Below are 21,730 nucleotides of genomic sequence, written 5' to 3'. Positions count from 1 at the left end.
CACATACACCTAAGGTGGCGGGTTTGAATCCCCAGCCCGGGCCCACCAAACAACAATGATGGCTGCAACCAAAAAATGGCCAGGCGCTGTGGTGGGCGCCTATAGTCCCAGCTACTTGGGAGCCTGAGGCAGGAGACTTGCTTGAGCCCAGGAGTTGGAGATTGCTGTGAGCATGATGCCATGGCACTCTACCCAGGGGGACAGCTTGAGGTTCCGTCTCAAAAAAAAAAGGAAACTATGCTAACATTATACCTAATTCTTTTTTTTTTCTGGCACTTTTTTTTAAAATTAAATCATAGCTGTGTATTTATACCTAATTCTTTAAAATGTTTACTCCCTAAGATCAACATCATCTGTTCTTATCATTCCACCTCAATACTATACTGAAGGTTCTAGCCACAGAGCAAGAAAAAGTTATGAAAGGCATCCAGATTAAAATGAAAGAAGTAAATTATATATTCACAGATCATATAATCACCTTTGCTGAAAATGTGATAGAATCTACAAAAACATTACAAGGATTAATGGATGAGTTTAGCAAGTTGCAAGATACAAGATGAACACACAAAAATCAATTGTACGTTTTAAGTGTGTTTAATAAAAATACATATTAGGTTAAAATACATTTAAAAAAATCAACTGGGAACATTATAAAAATGTAGATTTAAAAACAAGCTAAAATTTATAAAACATTAAAGCAGACACACATTCATATCCATGGAAGTGGGATAGTTTATGTTCTTGTTGAAAATGTGTTTAAAAGCTTCAAGTGCATCAATGTACACAGTTACCATTCAATAAAAAAAAAAAAAAAAAAAAAAAAAGCTTCACATTTTCCCCACTTATGCTTGATGAAAAACCTTCTGGGCCTCAATTACTTAGAAAGTGAATAGATTCACAATTTAGAAAAGTGCCATATTTCAGAGACATAACTGGTAGCAATCAGGATCTTGAGATACAATTGCACAAAGAGAGATTCAACTGTTTTTCAAAGAAGTGTGGTTGTCCAGCAAGATCCCAAGTACACTTGCAGTAACAACTTCAATTAGAGAAATGATCTGGGACTGAAGACTCTGATGCACTGTGTATGTGTGAACATGCAAATACACTGGTACAATGCTTTTAATTTAAATTGAAAATAGGATTTTGCGAAGACAAATTTGTTGACAGCTTCTTATAAAAGCAGATATAAAGCATAAATTGAACTCAACTCCATGAACTCCACCTGAATCACTGGATTAAAAATACTAAGTTAAGAAACACACATACATACAAACAAATTGACACACAAGTACAATCTAAAGAGATTCTCTTTAGGCTAATGGTTCCCGAACTTTGCCGAGAACTTTAAAAAATCTGATGCCCAGGTTGCACCCTGGAAAAATCAAATCAGAATAGGGATAAGCATCAGGCATCAGTATTTTTTAAAGATCTCAGATGATTCCAATAAGCATTAAAACACAAGAACCACTGTTTTAGAGCAAAGTTTGATAATGCCATCATCATCAAATTGTAACTTAATTTGGAGCCATTGTATATGGTTTTAAGTCTCTACTTGCCTGGACTAAGTGAATTACCATGGGAAATTTCTTGGCAATAACAATCTGCAAAATGCCATCTTTATACAGAGACAAAAGAAACTAAACTGGAGACACTAAAAATATATGACTTGAAGAAAAAAAGAGAGGTGGTGGTATTCAATTTCCAAATTCCTTATAAAGTTTACTTAAGAAACACCAAGTTACTCCGACCAACCAAAACAGCCAGGTCTGACAATAAAATCATAACCCAAAGATACAACACTCTCTGAGAATGCTGCATATTTCACGAGGCACATACTTTATACCTAGAATACTGGGTATTTATTTATAGAAGTCTCAAATAAATTAAGGGGCGCTTCCAGACTTATATCCTGGAAAGGGTATTTGTTCTTCTACACTTACCCCTACTTCGTGGGACAACAACGGTCTCTCAAAGGGACAAGATTAACAGAATGGAATTTGGTTGACAACAGATCCTACATAACCTCAGCTTCTTGTGCTACTTTTCCCCATGCCTGAAATCAAACTTAAGATGATTTAGAAACTTTTCTGAATATATACATACATAAACTTTTTTCCAGTTTCAATGGGGACAGGTATGTATTAGCAGAAGTAAATATAACATTTGGAACTATTGTTTACTGTAGATACATAAACCTGCTATTAGAACATCAAAACAAGAATTCAGTGACATGACTTACCCTATGGCACATGTAGGATCCACCCTTCTTCACCCGATCTTTCCCAGAAGGGGGGCCTTTCTGTGGATAAAGAGAAAAGAATCAATTATTCCAGAAGTCACACTGCCCCTCACACAGCAGGGGAGAGTCCATTTTGATCCAATCAGCTCTTTCATGGTTTCCAGAACATTCCATGTGCATTTCTGCCCTTGGGCCTTGTACCTGCTCCCACCAGCCCTCTCAAAGGCCTATCTCCCCTAATACTACCTATCCTCAAAGGCCCATCCCCAAATCCCCCTCTTTGGTGAAGTCTTCCCACTACAGGAAGCAAGCCCGCCTCTAAGCTCCTACAGCATGTCTAGCCTACACCACTAATGAGCTGTTTGCAGCTGTGCAGATATGCAAATTCATCCTGCATTATCCCTGGTTTGTTCAATGAGCCTCTTTGAATTCTATGGGGTTTTCTTGTTGTTGTTTTTTGAGACAGAGTCTCACTATGTTGCCCTCTGTAGAATGCAGTCACAGCAACCTCCAACTCTTAGGCTTAAGCGGTTCTTTTGCCTTAGCCTCCCAAGTAGTTGGGACTACAAGTGCCTGCCACAACGCCCAACTATGAATTTTATGTTTTTATAATCTCACTATGCAACACCTAATAAACTCTTTCTTGATTGAATAAAAAAAATTATTTTTTGTTCTTTTAACAAAAATTAGGTCTCATTTATTGAGGTATAATTTACATACAGTAGAATCTACCCTTTTAAAATGCACATTTCTGATTTTTGACAAATGTACGGTAATGTAAATGCCACCACAATCAAGATGCAGAAGACAGTTTATCTTTTTAAAAAAAAAAAAAGACTTACAGAGCACTTACTATGAAATAACATGCTTCAGAGCAATTTGCAAATATTAATTCAGGTACTCTCCTTACAAGTTCAGCAGTAAGTTAAGTAAATGTCCAAACAAGTGGCACAGCCAGGCAGCTCTGTCCCACAGTCTATGCTCTGACATACTGTACTGTGCTCCCACTAAGAAACAAGAAGTGGAGGAAATTGGGCAGTGCCTAAAAGGAGGCAAGAAGGGAAGGAGAGGTAACTATGCCTGTAATGAGAATCAGATTCATACAGTGCCAGCCAAAAGGCAAGGCTGGTTTTCCTGCTTCAGATAAAAGGGCAGTAGAAGTGAACATCCTAAAGCTCCAGTTGCCAGGATAAAAGCCTCAGCATCAAGCAGGCCATGGGGAGAGCATCTGAGCACACTAAGAAGCTCTGATAAGCCAGAATAATCAGGGGAATCTGAGGGAGAGAATGATTTCTTTGTTTTCCTTTGTTGTTAAAAAAGACAGTTAATCACACAGCTGTCTCTTTGCTTACTGAAAACTAGAGACGCCTATTTATCTTAGTTTTCCGTCTTCCTGTCAACCAGGTATCATGAAGGGCAGAAGTTAAAAGAACCACATTTTCCCCTAAGCATGGCTCATGTACTGTCCTGTAAATGTTAACTGCCTGGGCAGAAGTGCATGTTATCTTCCAAGCATTTCCAGGTAGAGATAGATGCTCCTTGATTTAGGATGCGATTATGTCCTGAGTTCCTAGTGTCAAGAAAAGTAAAGCTGAGCCTAGCCTATACACATACTCCCTGATAATTTGGAACTAAATGATGGTGTATAGAACACTTACTTTAGCCTACAGTTAGGCAAAGTCATCTAACACAAAGCCTATTTCATAATGTCATGCAATTTACCGAATATTGAACTAAAAATGGAAAACAGGACGATTATAAAGGTACTCAAAGTACAGTTTCTACTGACAGCGTATTGCTTTTCACCACTGTAAAGTTAAAAAAATCTTAAGTCAAACCAGTGTAAGTCACAGACCATCTGTACTTAGAAACTGTCATTGGCTAGTCTTCCTGCCTTTGCAAGGCCACACTACTTCCAAGGCCTTAAACGCTTAATGTTATGTTAGTAAACTATAACTGACTCTAAAGAGCAAGCTGCAAAGGTCAAAAGCTACACATAAAAATAACAGCTAGCAGAGAGGCTTTCTCTTTAGGTTATCTAAAATCCAACAGGCATTGCATCAGAATCTACTGGATGAGTTGCTTATTTCAAAAAAGTGACATAAACGCCAAGACTCCATTATAGCATGAATGAGTCACTATTAACTGTGTGCTGTCCCATATAATGCCCACACTCTGCTAAACTAAGATTCTTGGTAGAGAATTCCCATGCTACACTGCTTCAGGTGGTTTTCTGCATGGTGTGCTAGGATGCATCAAGTGACCGTTTATAATCTCATAAAGTTTCTCATGGTATCCGCTAACCCACAAGATAAAATTCTTTGGTCAAGTTGGATCCAGGAACAAGAAGGAGCTAATTTCCCAATGGGAAGGCATGAGAACCAACTTAGTTCATCACCAACTTCAATGAACTAAGTCTGCACTCATTAAGTGACACTCGTCATGTGACACAAGCAATAGCTAGAGTCACCCTGTGTTAATGCAGTTGCAGCAGTTCATATAGGCTAAAATTTAGGTGAGTGCTCAGCTGGTTCTTATAAGTAAAACTATTTTTGCTGGAAAACAACATCATGAAGGGTTAACTACCACTATTTGAAATGTTTGCCATCCTGCCAAAACCCAGAAAAATTACTAGCAGGGTATAGTGGGTAGAACGGTGTCTCCAAATTTCATATTCACTCAGAGCCTCAGTACGTGACCTTATTTGTAAATAGGCACTTTGCAGTTTATAATTTTTGTAATTAATATAAAGCCATAATAGTTTACAGTGGGCCCTAAATCCAATCACAGGTATCCTTATGAGAGGAGGAGAGGACACAGACACATAGAAGCCAGGCCAAGATGCAGGCACAGGGTGAATGAGGCAGCTACAAGCCAAAGGACACCAAGTACTCCTGAGAGCCACCAGAAGCAATGAGGTAAGGACAAGTCCTTGCTCAGACTATGGAGGGAGTGTGGCCCTGCCAGCCCTTGATTTCACACTGCCAGGTCCAGAACTCTGAGTTTTTGTTGCTTCAAGTCACAATGTTTATGGTAACTTGTGACGGCTGCCAAAAACAATAGATGCCGGTGAGGATGTAAAGAGAAAGAAACACTTATATCCTGTTGGTGGGACTGCAGATTAGTACAACCTCTATGGAAAACAGCATGGAGACTGCTCAAAGAACTCATAGTAGACTTACTATTTGATTCAGCAATTGCACTACTGGGTATCGACACAAAGGAAAAGAAGTCATTTTACAAAAAGACACCTACACTTGAATGTGTATTGCAGCACAATTCACAACTGCAAAAATGTAGAATCAATTCAAGTGCCCATCAACTAATAAAAGGATTATTAAATGTGGCATACCTATATCACAGAGAACTACTCAGCCATGAAAAAGAATGAAATGTCTTTTGCAGCAATCTGGATGGATCAGGACACCATTATCCTAAGAACAAAAATCTAAATATATGTACATATATACAGAGGGTGCCATGTACATATATATACACAGAGGGTGCCAAAAGATGTGTACAGATTTTGAGAAAAGAAAAAATTGTATTAAAATTATAATACTCAAGTCATGTTTGACTTCTGCAATTACAGGAAATACAAGATAACAAATGCTATGAGTATATACTGAGTATTATAATTTTAATACAATTCTTTTCTTTTCTTAAAATGTGTATATATATTTTTTGTTACCCTCTGTGTATATATATACACATACCTACATACAGACACACACACACACACACACACACACACACATATACATACCATGGGGTACTATGCTACCATACAAAGGAATAAAATAATATCTTTTGCAGCAATTTGGATGGAACTGGAGATCATTATCCTAAGTGAAGTATCTCCAGAATGGAAAAACAAATACCACATGTACTCCCTGATAATCTGGAACTAATTGGTGGGCACAGAAAAGAGTAAAATCATTGGAAATCAAGAAAGGGGGTTGGTCGGAAGAGGGGAGAGTAAAACTTGCCTAAGAGGCACAATGAATAATATTCAGGTGATGGGCACACTCGTGCCCTGACCAAAGCATTATACAGCTATCCATGTAACAAAAACATTTATATCCCCTTAATATTTTTGATAGAGTCAAAATAGGCTACTCTACCCTCATGGTGCTGGAATCATGGCCTCCTTGGTTATTTCCTATGTTAGGGCCGTAATTATGATCTGTCTCAGTCTCAGTTTGGGCCAGTAATCCTCTGCCTCATCTCCTGATTTATTGACCAGGCAGTCACCTGAGAAACAATTGCTCATATCCTCACCCTATACGGATACTAACCCGTAGAGACTGAAGACCCAAGAATGATCCTATGAACGTAACTCCCTTCCCAGTCCCATTTTCCTTACAGGCAGCCCAGGGCTGTCCCTCATCCCCCAGAAGCAAAGAGATACTACGCCCATCCCTGCCTCCTATAATATACTAAAAAGAGTCAAATAGAGAGACGGGCCCAAATAGAACTGACCAACCCAGGAAGAAATGAATGCATACAATGTCCCACCTAGGAAAGAGGGAATGTGGGAAGAAATGAATGCATACAATGTCCCACCTAGGAAAGAGGGAATGTGCCAATCCCTTCCCTTCTGACTCTTTAGATTTCCATCCACCTTAACCCACGTGCTGACTTCCTCTCAAAGTCAGCTCACCCACACCTGGGTGGAAATAAAGGTCCATGCTGACCACATAGAACCAGGACTCTGTTTCTTTTTGTTTCACATTTTGGAGTACTCTTTATCTTCAGTCTTTGACCTCCTCAATTTTGACATAGGAAAAATTTGAAAACAATACCAAAGAGATCAAGTAACAGTCTGGCCCATGCATGTCAAATAAAGAGCTGCACAGTTTAAGATGTAAGAAGTTAGGAGACAATTCAGAGGACAGCTCTCATCTGATAAACAGTTAAGAAAAGGAGGCTTACAGGGTGGATATTATAATTTTTACACCTAAAAAGAAGAACCTGAGTAAAGTGTGACATATTAGCTGATATTTGGACATCTGCAGGGGCAATTAATTATATAGAGCAAATTGTCTCAAGCTTTTTCACATGTGTGCACCAAGGCATTCTCAGGAAAAGATCATATTTACATGGCCCATAGGAAAATCAGGTGAAAATTCTGAAGACTAGATTCTACCCTAAAGCTTTGACACTCCTAGGTCCTACCCTGCCACCAAGGACTGAGAGAATCAATAGCTTGACCTGGGCCTGGCTTGAGAGACTCACACATCTGTTATAAAACTGACGTAGAAGGCCGAGCCTATCTGTATTTTAAGTAGGGTAAGAAAGAGCAGTGTCAATATATTGAATGAAGGGTTAAGTATAAGGAAATGATTCCTAGCTTTGAAAATATTGGACTAATTTGTCAAAGAGTGTGTGTCTGTCTGTCTGTAAGTAAAGAGCATGTTCCAAAAGGCTTTGTATGGTTTCAGAAAAATTAGTGCTATAAACATATCCCCCAAATCTTTTTAAGTGTTAATTATATATGTTAATTTTACTTATTTTAGTTGTGTGGATGTTGAATAATGAATTATTAGTCTTAATTATTTGAGTCATCCCCTCTGATTGAAAACAGTGAACGCTGACTTTAAAACAAAAAACTTGCTATTCAACATCCATAAAAATAAATAAATGTAAAAGAACTTTAGGTTTTACATCTGGGTTAGTATAAAGCAAAAACATTCTGTAGATGACATGGGTTTGGGGATATGTGTGTCATGAGAGTATAAATGTCTGGGTACAAGCGGAATTTCCAGGTAATATTTCAGACTTACAAGATCCAGTTAAGGGCTCTGAAAAAAGGAAGGGGGGACTCAGGTAGTATCTCGGTCATAGATGAAATAAACAGAAAATTCCCCTCAGGCAAATATATGATATGAAGAAAGGGTGAGGTTGGAAAATGGGATGGCAGGGGAGGGCAGCAGGACCCACAAGGCCCAGGAGGGGTGCAAGGATCTGCAGGACCGCTGGGCGGAGGGGAAGCTGTGGCCATCTCACCCTCCTCCTGTGTCCCCTCCCCCACCCTATGTGACTCTCAGGTGCTCTGATGTCCGGCTATTCAAACAATGGAGAATACTCTGTTTTCTGAGCAATGTACTGAGCCAGAGCTCAGCTTTAGCTCAGTTTTCTTTAATGCTGAACCCAGTTTCGCCTCAGGAGGCGGGTGGATTGCCTGAGCTTGCGGATTCTAGACCAACCTGAGCCAGAGCAGACCACATCTCTAAAAATAGCCGAGCGTTGCGGAAGACGCCTATAGTCCCAGCTATTTGAGAGGATGAGGCAAGAGAATCGCTAGAGCCTAAGAGTTTGAGATTGCTGTGAGCTATGATGCAATAGCACTCTATTGAGGGCGCAAAGTGAGACTCTGTCTCAAAAACAAAGTAATAAAGAAAGAAAAAAGAATATCAACATCAGAAAAACTATCTCATAGTTTCTCAGTAAGGGCTAAGATCAATCATCTGAGTTTTCTAATTCTCTCGTTCCCTCTTTCAGTAGGGGGAGTTCTGTTTACATCTAAAAAGAGCTAAACAGAAAGGAAATAAAAACTTCAAGCCTATGGACAGAACTACTTTGTATCTTATTTTAGAGACAGAGCACCTTGGGAAGAATCCTGTGGCATCATAGGTCACAGAAACCTCAAACTCTTGGGCTCAAGTGATCCTCCTGCCTTAGCCTCCCAAGTAGCTGGGGCTACAGCACCTGCCATGATGCCTGTTTAGTTTTTGTTTTATTTTTTTTCTTAGTAGAGCCGGGTGGGAAGGTGGTTCACTCTTGCTCAGGCTGGTCTCGCACTCCTGAGCTCAAGCAATCCACCCACCTGGGCCTCCCAGAGTGCTAGGATTTCAGGCAATGGAGCCACCTCACCTGGCCAGAACTGCCTGTCAGAATCTGCTTTTTACACCCTTGGGAAAGAGTGCAGGCTACAGCCTCAGTTTCTGCCCCAGGGGCAGAATCCCCAGGGGCAGAATCCACATCATTCCTGATAACCTGTAGCCACTTCTGTTACTAGCCCGCTGCCAAGAAGAGGAGCAGGGACAGCCATTTCACAGCACCCTGTTAATTTGGCTACACCATAAATCTTCACCTCCTTCACAATTTCTAAATAAAAAGCCAAAAACTAATACCAGTAAGTAAATAATACTAATAATGATAATAAAATTTATTGAGAATTATTTTTCAAAGTACCTGATTCTCTCTTTTTTCAATCCTAAATGTTGTCTGCAGAGATTTTTTCCCAAACCTGCAACCACTAGCCCACAGAAGGCCACCAGTTTGGGGTTCTTCTTTTTGTACCTCTGTTACCTGCTGCTGAAACTGATTTTAAGAACCCTCTGGAAAAAAAAGACATACAAAAGATAAGAAACACCTAAGAGGGATTTTTTTGTTGGTTCCCACTCCTATTCCCACATTTCTACATGAATCTGGTTGGCTTACAGTGACAGAACACCACACTTTTAGGGGAAGTGGTTGGGAAGAGCTTGGAGTTGGCTGGACAATAACAGGTGGCCACACCCTCTTTATTGGGTAACAGTCCCACATTTTTACACGAGTCTGATTGGCTTAGAGAGTGACAGAACATCACTCTTTTAGGGAAAGTGGTTGGAAAGAGCTAGGAACTCAGGAGGAGTAATGTTTCTACCTTAGGCTGATAGGCTACCTCTCAGGGTATAGTGGAAGGTTCCAGGAAAAACCTCCTAACAGCAATTTCATAGTTGTGGATTGGCATGAAAGTGGGGTTTCTCTGAAGGAGAACTATCTCTCCTGACACCTGATGGTCACTTTCCCATGTCCGGTGGCACTCATTCTTGACTTCCTTCATGATGGGCTGATCAGGAGAGCAATGTCAATAGCCTCTGAGCTCTGTCCCCAGAACACAGGGTCCTCTGAGGGGACAGGTGTGATTGCTGTCTTCTGATTCTGTATCCTCCTTGAGCAGGGGACTTCTAAGAACATCAAGTAGGCATTTCTTTGACTTTTTCAATGAAAGAAAAATGGGAAATAGTTTATCACTTTTATAAATTGATAAAAGGAACACACTTCTGTTAGTGAAAGTGGAGAGCCATGCTATTCTTGGGTAATCAACCTCTGAGCTTATTAGAAAAGCAGGGTGAGAGAAGCAAGTCCCAGGCTCTCATTCTTTTTGTTTTCACCATCATGGCAGAGCCAAGAGAAGGAAAGGTGGAACACGAAAGGTAAGGTTCTATTTGATCTGACCTGAGCTGAGCTTTCAGGTCCATGATATCTCTGAGGATGTCAGCTGTTTAAATCTCTCTGGGCATACACAGCCCCCCGAGAAGAGCTCACAGGAAGGTATTCAGATAACGGAAGGGCTCACAGGAAGCCACTGTGATGCCAGGTCCATCGTGAACCAGTGACGGACCTGAGCAACTGGGATTCCCCAATAGGTGACCATGTGAGAAGTCAAGAAAGAACAAAGAACTACCAGCTGGTTTGGAGTCAGAATTTCTGTGTCTCAACTTTGTATAAGTATCCTGAACTTCCTAAGTGTTTGGGTTCTTCTGAGGTACCCACTGACGTCTGTGCCTCACGGGGTGGTTTTGAACGTCATATGGGATAATGTATGTGAAAGTACCTTATAAATGTGAACCTTGCTAATACTACTGTGGACTATTTGAGCTTGCCTGCTGACTGACCTTGTCCACTGATCAGAGATTAATATCCCAAGGGTCTCCCATAAAGGGACTCCAGTATGACCCCTATGCTTCTTCCTGTCCTTACACGTAAGCTACTCCCTTTGTTTCTCAGTTTGGAGAATTTGCCAGAGAGAAGCAAAGAAGGGAAGGAAGCTGCTTTCCACTTCTTTCCTGGTACTTTTAAAAAGCATATTCTATGCATTTTAGATTCAGTGAATCCTGCCATAATCACGGGAGGGAGCAGCCATAGGAACGGGGATGTGAGTGAAGGCCTTGGGGAGAGGATAGAGAGTGTACTGTGAAGTCATAGGTGGGGCCAAGGTGAGGGGGGTGGCAGGTGGCCCCACCCCCGTTAAGCTAGAAGGCCCTCCTTTCCTTGTTCTGGTCGGGCTGCAGCTTTGTTTTGTAACTTCTGTCTTCTGCAGCCCCCGGGACAGCATCATGATACCATCCACATATGTCAACCATTAGGACCAGACCCCCTCTGGGATGTGTGCCATAGAATAACTGCTGAAGCCAAGCCACTGGTGTCCCAGGAGTGCCTGGAAGTGCTTCCTCTGTCTCTTTTTGTTTCTACCATTGACATGACAGAGTCATCACTCACTCTATTCGTGCTTTTAGCAAGCCCACTGGGAGCCCCCTCTGCCTGAGCCAGCTCCACATTCCATTCTCTCACCTGATCTCGTGACCCCCTTCACCTGACTGACTTCCACCTCACCACTGGGTGGCGCTCTGCCACCAGAGCCTGCTTCTCCCTTGAATTCCAAATTCCTAGGGGACCATTCCCCACCCCAGGCTCTTGCCTTCCCTGCTCTCCTACCAAGGAGCAGATCCCATTCTCCAACCATAGGTTACTTTCTCTCTGAACAACACCTTTTTATCTGATCCCAGCTTTTCACAAATATCAACCCCTTTCCAAATTTACCTCTAGCCATAGATCCTACTGATTCCCACACTCGTCATCACACACCAATCACTGTCTGCTGTACTACCACCAGACAGCATTTCAGCTGTGACTCAGTCTAAATCTATTTCTATTTCATTAAAGAGTGTTCTGGAGTTGCTCTCTCCAGATAGTGCTGATGAGGTGTTCATTTATGTCCCAACAAGCAAGAAGTGTTGACCCTCCAACCCTTGTAATTTCAGAATTTTCTTAGTGCCAGCCATGTGCCACGGACTTGTTCCCTCTGCTTTGGCACAAAGTCATTTCAAATAAGAGCTTCTTGTCCTCCATTCTTCTAAGGCCTCTTTTGAGGGAGACCTTGCAGCCAACCTGGTAGTGTCTGGTTACCCCTCCCCAACCAACTCTGATGTTCTGGCACTCTTGGAGAGACAAGTTAAAAAGAGGAATGATTTCCTGATGTGGAGAGGAAAAAAAAAAAAACAGGATCTTTTTCAAAACAACTTAGGCCAGGCTACCAATTCAATTCTTTAGGGAAAATGTTAACATCAATTGCTGATAAGCAGGACTCACCCTTCTCCCTTCTTTGGACCAGCAAAGGCAAACCAGGGAGCTGCACATGTATCAGCAGCCCCTACATTCTAGGACCTTTGAGGATAATTTAGAGCAAAAATGTATCCAACTCTTTTAGCATCCTCCATTCCTGACTAGCAAGTCCCCACACTCTCCTGTCCTTGTCCCAGGTGACTCTTTTTCAACATTTGTGTTTCCCAATAGAATTGCAAATGTCTTCACTTGGAGGACAGAGGGATCAGCAAGTAGCAGTGACAGTACCCTGGGTCCCCAGCTATGTCTTAGGGAAGTGCCAGGAAGAGAATTTCTCATGCTGCAGAGAGTGAGCCCTCTGAGGCCCACAGCAGGAGATACAGGTGGAGGGGATGCAGGATTGGGGACATCTCAATGCAGGAGGAAAAACAACCCTGCCCCAGGACAAGACATCAGAGGAGATGCTTAGGAGTAAATCTTCCTGACCCTGTCACTGAGGGGGCAGCCTCCTTCTGAAGATTGTTTCAGGAAACCAATGAGTTGCTTTCCCCAATGGCTTTCCAAACCTTGAGCAAAAAGCAAAGGGCAAGAAATTTCTCTGGAAAAGGGCAGCTCCTGTCAGCATCTGGGCAGAAGAGAGCTGCCTTTACTGGGGTAGACAGTGTGAAGTTCCAACGGAAGAAACTAAGCATAGGTACAAAATAGATGTCACTGGCCCCGAAGAGGCCCTTATGTTTCCAAGTCATCACAAGATAGAAGTGCAGTGCGGGAAAGCCGCCCAGGGCCATTTCTTCAATGAATTTACAGAAGTGCCCCATACCAAATCTTACAGCCAAAAAGGTGTCTCTGCTGGCCAGAGTATCCTCAGAATCAGAGACAAGCAGTGACAGCCTTAGAAAGGTGTAGCAATTGAGCACCACCTATTTCCTCAGGGGGATTCTCCATCCATGCCCTGAAGGGAGCCTGTGCCCCATCCAAGCCCTACCCTCAGGCCTCAGTTGGCCAGATGCCTCCACTGCCTCCCACTGCTGGAAACAGATTTAGACAGAAAATGTTCCCCAAGCACTTCCAGGGAGGAAAACTCACTCTCCCAGAACAAATTCCTTGTTCAGAATACTAATTCTCCTCTTTGAGAACATTGATTCCTCTCAATAAAGGCTCTAACAAGACTGGTGTCTGTGTACTCTATTGGGGGCATACGTTTTGAGTAACCTACGGGTTGTGCTTAGGGAAAGGTAGGAATTAGTTTAGCTCTTCCTGATTCCCTAAAGTGGCTTCCAAAAGATGACCAGACCCCTAGAGCTCTTGCTGAGGAATGAATATCGTGTGCCCTCTCCCCCCTCCCTCCCTGATGGAGTTGGAGAAGATGGGCTGTGTTTCTGGCCTCAAGCTTTGCCTTAATGGAGCTACACTGCAACCCACACCTTCCCCTTCATTGGCTGTTATCATGCCCTGTAAGGAAGATAGGTCTGCTATATCTGAAGGGAGAGTCGGAGATAGGTATATATTTCAGAAAATAGTGGTTTAATCATATTAAACAAAATGTTGTCCAGTGACCAGAGAATGACACAGGTGGGTGGGCGTGTTGGGGGGGGGGTATTGTTATAGGAGATACTGGGCTGGTTGGGGAAGGGTCTTAGACACAGGGTAGATGCTGCCTACGAATCTGACACCTGGGCCCTGTTCACATGCTGGGAAACCATATTTTATCCTTGATGCTGTGGTTTCGTTGGAGAAGCAGTTACCCTCCCTGTATATTTCTTCAGGCTTCCTGCACTGATGATATTTACAGAGCAAAAGGATCCCTGGCAGTCACTTATTTCCCAGGGTAAAATAAAGCAGTAAGGAAAAGATGCCTTAGAGTGAGTGGGAAAGTTAAAAAAGAAAAAAGAGAAGATTGGGAAGAATTCCCTTGCTGATAGACTATGCCCCAATCCACCCATCTGCTGACCCTGTCCTGCTCCCCGCTTTCCTAGTCTCCCCCATGTGCTCCCCTGAGGCTGAGCAGGGCACTGCAGGGCTTACTGATGCCATTTGGCAGATGCGCACATGGGGCTGATCTTTGGACATGAAAGCGGTATCTGTAGGGCTATTGTTAGGCATGGCAGCCCCCTCTCTAGGGAAGGTGACTTCAGTGCCTTCCTTCCATCTGTGCTTGATAACAACATTTGAGATCTTGCCCTTAGTGGAAACAGTCCTCTGCTGTGGTGAAGAACAAGGAACCCCCTGGGAGCTTTAAGGCCCATCCCTTCCCACTGGCTGGGGCATTTGAGCATTTCTCATGAGGCACTGGAGCTGGTCACAGGCCCCAAAGAACAACAGTGCAGCTGGCTCTTTGCTGCAAGTGCCACCCACTGAGGGAGGAACAACTTATACAGGCACTACCGCTCTACTGAGCAGATCAAGCAGGGCATGGTGGGCAATTCCTACTCCCAAGCACCACCCACCATCTCAGAGACTAAGCTGGTGTTCCAGTGCAATTCACACTGCTGGAGGAGGGGAAGGCGGCAGAATGGAGGCAGTCCATGGGGACATCCCTTTTAAAGAGGGGAGTCAAAGTTGCAGGTACTGGGTCCCCTTCTATCACTGCAGCCCACTGGGCTGATGGGGAGCTGGTTAGAGTCTGTACAGAGACACTGCACCAGAGAGCAGGCAAAAGGTCTGGGGACGGCCAGTCCTGGGCTTCGGCAGCTGACACTATTCTAAATGCTCAGGTCCGTGGTGCTACCTCTGCTCAGGACTCAGCTGTAGTTGTCACATCACCAGCACTGTGCCAGGGAGGCAGCAGACAGAGCAGACATTCCCAGCCTATAACCTGTGACTTGGGATCCAAGTGTCCCTCCCCACATGTGGGATCTGAGCGGACAAGGAACCTCAACTGCCACAGGCACCACCTTGGAAGCCTTGGGATGCTCTGCTCAGTGGGGCCTGGGCCAGGCATGAGAAAGGGAGAATCTTGGCCAACTAGCAGCCCTGGCTCACCTCCAAGGTCCTGGGCAGATAAGACAAGGCCCAGACCATGCTAATGGGCATCAGTGGTCTCCATGATGGGGAAGCAGCCCCCCATCTGTGTTAGCTCTACCCTGTAATCCCCAGATTGAGCTCTGAGGCTCTTGAAGCTCCTGAGCCTGAGGCAGTGCCCTTGTGGCTCCATGGCCACTACTGGGCATGTAACACCACTCTCCAGATTCCAGAGTTGTGTCTGGGCTCCAAGGCCCCACCCTGAGATCCATTGCTACACCCAGGACCCTGCCCCTCAGCCTTTAGCAGCCATTACTCCTAGGCCTAGTTCAAGCAAATGTCCACATCCCAGTCACCTACAGCCACCGTCTAGATTGACTCACCCAGCTGCCACTATCATCTCCACTGAGTGACCAATCCCCCACAATAATAGCCTCTATAGAGAGGGTGACATCCAGCCCCCAACTCAAACTTCCAGCAACAAAATGGCAAATAACCCATAATTCAAAGATCCTCCAGCGCTGGCTCATGCTGAGGCAGTCCCTGGGAAATAGGTCAAAACAGAACAGCTGTTCTACAGGTTCCAGGTGTACTCACCCTACCCCTGACCATCAACACTGCAAAGTAGGACACAAGCGCTCTATCTAGGGTCCTCCTGCTCCCCGAACTGAACAGGAGAGTTCCCAGCAGAGGAGAACAGGTCCTGTGCCATCCTATTAGTCCAGATCTGAGAGAGAGGGGCCAGATGAGAAGAGACGAGCAAAAGAACCCTCGCAACATAAACAAAACAGTTCAACATCCCAACAGATCTCAACAGAGCTACGGTAGTGGACTCTGAGAATTCCACTAGAAGGTTCAAGCCCAAGATGTCTGACTCCAGACTCACACTTAGCCACTCTGTGATGTGCCCCTTCTGAGCTAACTCATATAGTATCATTTTTTTTTTCCAGCCCAGTTTTTACACTGAAACTCATTAGCTTTTTAATGGAGCTTAAATTTGTCACTTACTAGGCATGTTTCTCCTAGGGTACTTTTCCCAGTATATGACACCTGCTTATCTCACTTAAGAATAAACACATATTTAAAGCACCAACACCTATTACTTAGACAGATATCCACACTTAGAGTGACACCACACGTGCCTTTAGTCATCTTGCTGCCTCAAACCCCACCAAGCTTTTGTCCTGTTCCATTTCACATTTCATCTTCCTTTAGGTATTACAGGAATGGTTTTCAAAAACCTTCAAGGAAAAACTCTCATCCCAGAAATGAAGCAATAAGTAGGGAATCAGACATTTTCTTTTCATTACAAGATAAACTATAGGAACCATAAAACCTCAATAAACCAGAACATTAGGTAAACAGAAAATGTTGTGGTGGGTGTGTAAAAAAACATGCTTTCTTTTGTAAACTAATAAAGATTACTTGTGGGGCAGGGGGTGGGAGAGAAGGAGAGGCTTAGATAACTTCAGGATGGAAGCTGGTTGCCATCGATCAAGCCAGAATTAGTTGATTGGAACTTCCAGTCCCACCCCTCATTGGACACTGTGCTCAATCACCTGTGGCCAATGAATTAATCAGTCATGCTTATTTAACGAAACCTCCTAAACTACAGAGAGCTTCCAGGCTGGTGAACACAGGAACATGCTGGAAAGGTGGCCCACCTGGAGAGGGGGTGGACGCTCTGTACCAGCCCTTACTTTGCTCTATACATCTTTTCCATTTGGCTCTTCTTCTTCTTTATAACAAACTGGTAATCCTAAGTAAAGTGCTTTCCTGAGTTATGTGGATCACTCTAGAAAATCACCAAACCTGAATAGGGAATTGTGAAAACCCTCAAATTTGCAGCTGGAGAAGCAAAAGTGTGGGTGATCCAGGCACCCCATCAACCGGTAGTGTGTAAAATGCAGCCCATAGGCCTGAGAGCTTCATCTGTGGGGTCTGTGCTAACTCCAGGAGTTAGTGTCAGAACTGAAAGGAATTCTCGAATACTCAGCTGGTGGTGGAGAACTGATGTGGAAAAAACACACATACTTGGTGTCAGGGAAAAAACCCATACATTTGATGTCAGAAAAAAAGAAACACACTGTACTCACACCTCATGACAAATTGTACATAGGTTTATTTCTGCCACTAGAAGGCAGGCACCTTGGCAACATTGACTGTGCTCTGCTCCCTGCTTTACCACCAGAGCCTTCAACAGCGTCTGAGATAGTAGATGTCAACAATGATTTGCTAAAGCAAATGATCATCTTGCACTTACGTTTCTATGTAATGACTCTTGGCCACAGAATTCAGATCCAAAAAAGGAAAGGAGAGAAGGTTAAAAAGAAAAGTAATGGCTGGCACAGTGGCTCACACCTACAACCCCAACACTTTAGGAGGATGAGGTGGGAGGATCACTTTTGCCCAGACATTGGAGACCTGTATGGGCAACATAGTGAGACCCCTCTACAATTAATCAATCAATCAATAAATAAAAAATAAAAAGGAAAGAAAGATGAGAGAGGTCCCTTTATAATTCATCACTATAAAAATACAAGATAAAAAGCCTCAGTGTTAAGAGAGACTATTCTTAGTCTTAGTAGAAAGTATTCATGAAAACACTGCAGAGACTGGGATAAGCCCAGGTAGGAAGCATCACCAGAGAACCAGCTCATAGGCCAGGGAGCAAGGAGAACCAGCACCTAGTCTGGGCTCTACCCCTTCACTCTTGGCCTAGTTTCCTCTTTGCGAAAGGCAAGAACTCCTCAGGAGACCTTACAAGGTCCCTCCTTCACCCCACCTGATGTGAGCTGGCGGATTCCTCCCCAGATTCTTCCATCCTGGAGTGTCTCTATCCCAAATTGTTTCACTTCCTTCAGCAACCTTTCCACGGATTCTTGCTGAGATGTGAGACACGCAACTAATATCTTCCTTAAGGTGCCTTACTCGAACTCAAGTTCTACTGCCAGGCAGGAAGAAGAGGGAGAAAGAGCAGTGAAGCCCCCCAAAATGGTGACTGTTCCGACATCTACAATGGCAGATACATAAGATCTGGTTAAAAGGTAGTTTTTTAACATAGGGCTATGAAGCACCTGGGTGCTGAAAACTAGTCAACCTAACACAGAAGAAGCAACTATTAAGAGAAAATACAAACCACATTAGCTTCCTGCAACAAAGAAGAGACTTTCTCATTATCTAAAAATACTTACACACTGCTAGGTGGAATTTGTCTCCGAAACTGCAAGTGGTTCTTTAATTTCAGAAAGCTTAATATGCTAATATACAATAAATACAATAGAGCACTTGTGGACTACCCAGTCTCATTTGGATTCGTTCTAAAATATAAAGAAATCAGTTAGTTGTAGCAGCCCATATAGCCTATGGCTAGGAGAAGTGAGAGTTATAAGAAACACCTGTATAGCTCAATAATAGAACACTGGTGAAAAGGGCATGTGGAGGGGTTTAGTTCTAACAAGCATGAGAGAGCTTGTGAGATGAGAGCATTGGTGAATTGGCAGTCTCTACACCTGTGATGTTGAGCGACACAAGATCAGCCCTATATTAGGCTGGAGGAGAAGGCAGTCGAAAAGCATGTGCATTGTATCACGGACACGCTTACTCTGACTCTGTCTCTTCGTCTGCCTGTAGAACACCAGCACGGCGTCTCTCTGCTGAAGACTACCAAGCTCTGCTAAAGACTAAGATCTATCTGTTCTAAGAAGACTGCTTTACTCTCTCTAAGACACACACACACTCTCTCTCTCTCTCCAGCTAAAGTAGATAGCCCTAAGGCACCTAGGAGAAATTGTTCCTGAGCAAGGTAGTTTAGCGGTCCACGTCTGGAACCTACCTAAGCTGGGCCTGAGACCTGGCCAGTCCCAGGGCCCTCACAGTTAGTTTCATCCTAAACAATGTAAGCTCTACAGTTCCAACAGCCTAAATAAAGATAATTTCTCTGTCAGCTAAAACCAAACCACCAACATCAGAGGATACAGACTACACTCACTAAAAGACTACAGGATCAATCACCTCTATTTCCTAGAATGATGGCATAAAACTGTTTGGTCCTGTGTTCAAGGCCAGATATGGCTCTACACATTGCTTGAAGTGAGAAAAATAAACACAATTTAGTCTAAGGATTTATCATATTCTTTTATACTCGAAATCTTGTGTTCTTCAGTGAAAATTCATTAGCAAGTTATGAGAGAATAAAGAAATTAGCTTATACCAAATGACATTTTGAGTTAAACATTATTTTCAAAGAACTACTTGAAGATTTCCATGATTTTATTTGGACGTTTTGAAAGTGGATAAGTGCTAAGTGCCCAATTCTGTATGTTCTGTCGCTTGATTAGATGCAATGTTTACTTCCTTTACTGAGTATAAAGTGGAGACTGTCCACAGAAAGAAGAGTTATTTATAACTGCATGCTACCAGATGGCTTATCTCTTTTCCACAGCCCTAAAAAGGTCCAGAATAAATGTCTTCTATGGATTAGATTTCAGATAGGGTGTGATTTCATAGCTTGCTAGCTTATTTCCTTTAAATTTTCATTACATATAAAATATAGTAGTCATAAGTGTTTACTATATGCCAGGTTCTACACTAGCCATTTTCTTTATAGCATTTCCTTGAAATCTCTCAATAACCCCATAAGGGGTATTACTGTTGCTTCACTTTACAGACGAGGATGCTGAACGAGAAGTTCAGCTAGTAGATGACTGAGCTAGGACTTAAATCCAGGCCCATCTCCGAGACTGCAGGCCTGTAACCACCGTGCGGTACTTCCTTCTTGCGTGTGTATTTATAGGGACTAAGGTGTGTTTGCTTGCTTTTCCAACACCTGCAAGTTCCATCAGGGGAGAGGATTGTGTCTCTTAGATTCCCAGAACCCTGCACACAAATCTGGTCTTCAGGAGCTTGCTGATAAGTTGTGCAGAATGGATAAAAGTATACACTTACATAAAAATCACGTGTGTGGATTTGCACGTACCCGTATTATAAATGTATCCAAATTATCCACACGAAAAAAAAATCACAGCATAACCTGGTAACAAAAATAGATAATTTAACTATTCTATTTTTTCTTCTTAATAACATCTTTTTATTTTCAGACCGATGGGGAAAGAACAAATGAGTCATACTATGACATAGGGGTGTCATTAAAGGTAAGCTATAGGAAGGGAAAATGATACTATGCTAGTCTATAATGCACTAACAAGTCAGATGTCAAATACAAAAAGCAACTTGGACCAAATCAATAATTTTTAAGAACTATTTGATGGAAATAAAGAGTTTAGGAAAGTAAGAAGGATAAAAAAAACTGATTTAAAATGTTAAGACATTAAAATCTATAGACATAATTTGCTGCCTCCCTTTGGTTCATAGAAGCAGCTACTGCATGACACAGCAATTCCCGTCTCTTAAATTATCTTTCATATTTATAACACTTCTTGCAATTCCTGATTTAACATATGTGGCTTGTGATAAAATATTACTACAAGGAAGTAAGTAGCCTTTCATGTTTTGTATTTGAAATAACATCTGGGCTCGGCGCCTATAGCTCAACCGGCTAAGGCGCCAGCCACGTACACCTAAGGTGGCGGGTTCGAATCCCCAGCCCGGACCCGCCAAACAACAATGACGGCTGCAACCAAAAAATAGCCGGGTGTTGTGGCGGGCGCCTGTGGTCCCAGCTACTTGGGAGGCGGAGGCAAGAGACTCGCTTGAGCCCAGGAGTTGGAGGTTGCTGTGAGCTGTAATGCCACAGCACTCTACCCAGGGGGACAGCTTGAGGCTCTGTCTCAAAAAAAAAAAAAAAAAAAAAGAAATAACATCTGGAGTCCAGTAAGCACTGACATGTCTGGAGATGAGAAGATGTGGGATTTAATCCTGACTACAAATCAAGTTTAAAATCTGGGCCAAAGTCAAAACCTCTCTCCACTCCATGAATTATCATAAAAAATGAGCCCAAGGCCACATGTCTCCTTTTGCATAATCAGGAATATTTAGAGGATATGAGAACAAGAGGAGAGAGAGGAGGAGGAGAGAGGGAGGGAGGAAGAGAAAATGGAGGGCAGAAAGGAGAGAGGACTAGGGGTACCCCACAAACATAGGAGCATGTTGAGCTCCTCAGAAGGAAAACGCTTATGTAAATGCAGAACACAAGCACTTAGACTTCACTCACAAAAGCAGTAGGCAGTCTGGGGCAAAGTCAAGACGATTACACGGGGATGCAGAGTATCTGGAGAACATCTCTTCTTTTAACCCAAAGCACATTTTACACATAACAATCTGTAAAGCTACTATGGACAGGGTTTGGGGGACCATCTTCAAGTTGGGGGGACCACTCTTCTTTCCCAAACAATGTATAATGATTCCACCTCTGGTTTAGGAGTGCTATGGGGAAGGTAATTATGCATATGGACT

General features: G+C 42.9%; 1 protein-coding gene across 1 annotated transcript in view; it reads right to left on the bottom strand.

Annotated features, from left to right (window-relative positions):
- The window catches only part of SUMF1 (sulfatase modifying factor 1), a 100,102-nt gene that overhangs the window by 9,335 nt on the left and 69,037 nt on the right, over positions 1-21,730 (bottom strand). Inside the window, exon 8 of the mRNA XM_003785481.3 lies at positions 2,243-2,302. Within this exon, the coding sequence (XP_003785529.1) occupies positions 2,243-2,302 (60 nt within the window). The remainder of the gene's footprint in view (positions 1-2,242; positions 2,303-21,730) is intronic.

Source organism: Otolemur garnettii, unplaced genomic scaffold (assembly GCF_000181295.1).
Source record: "Otolemur garnettii isolate 467f Iridium unplaced genomic scaffold, OtoGar3 scaffold00015, whole genome shotgun sequence".
Classification (NCBI taxonomy): domain Eukaryota; kingdom Metazoa; phylum Chordata; class Mammalia; order Primates; family Galagidae; genus Otolemur; species Otolemur garnettii.
Note: the sequence above shows the minus strand (reverse complement) of the source record. Positions and strands in the feature narration are given on the sequence as shown.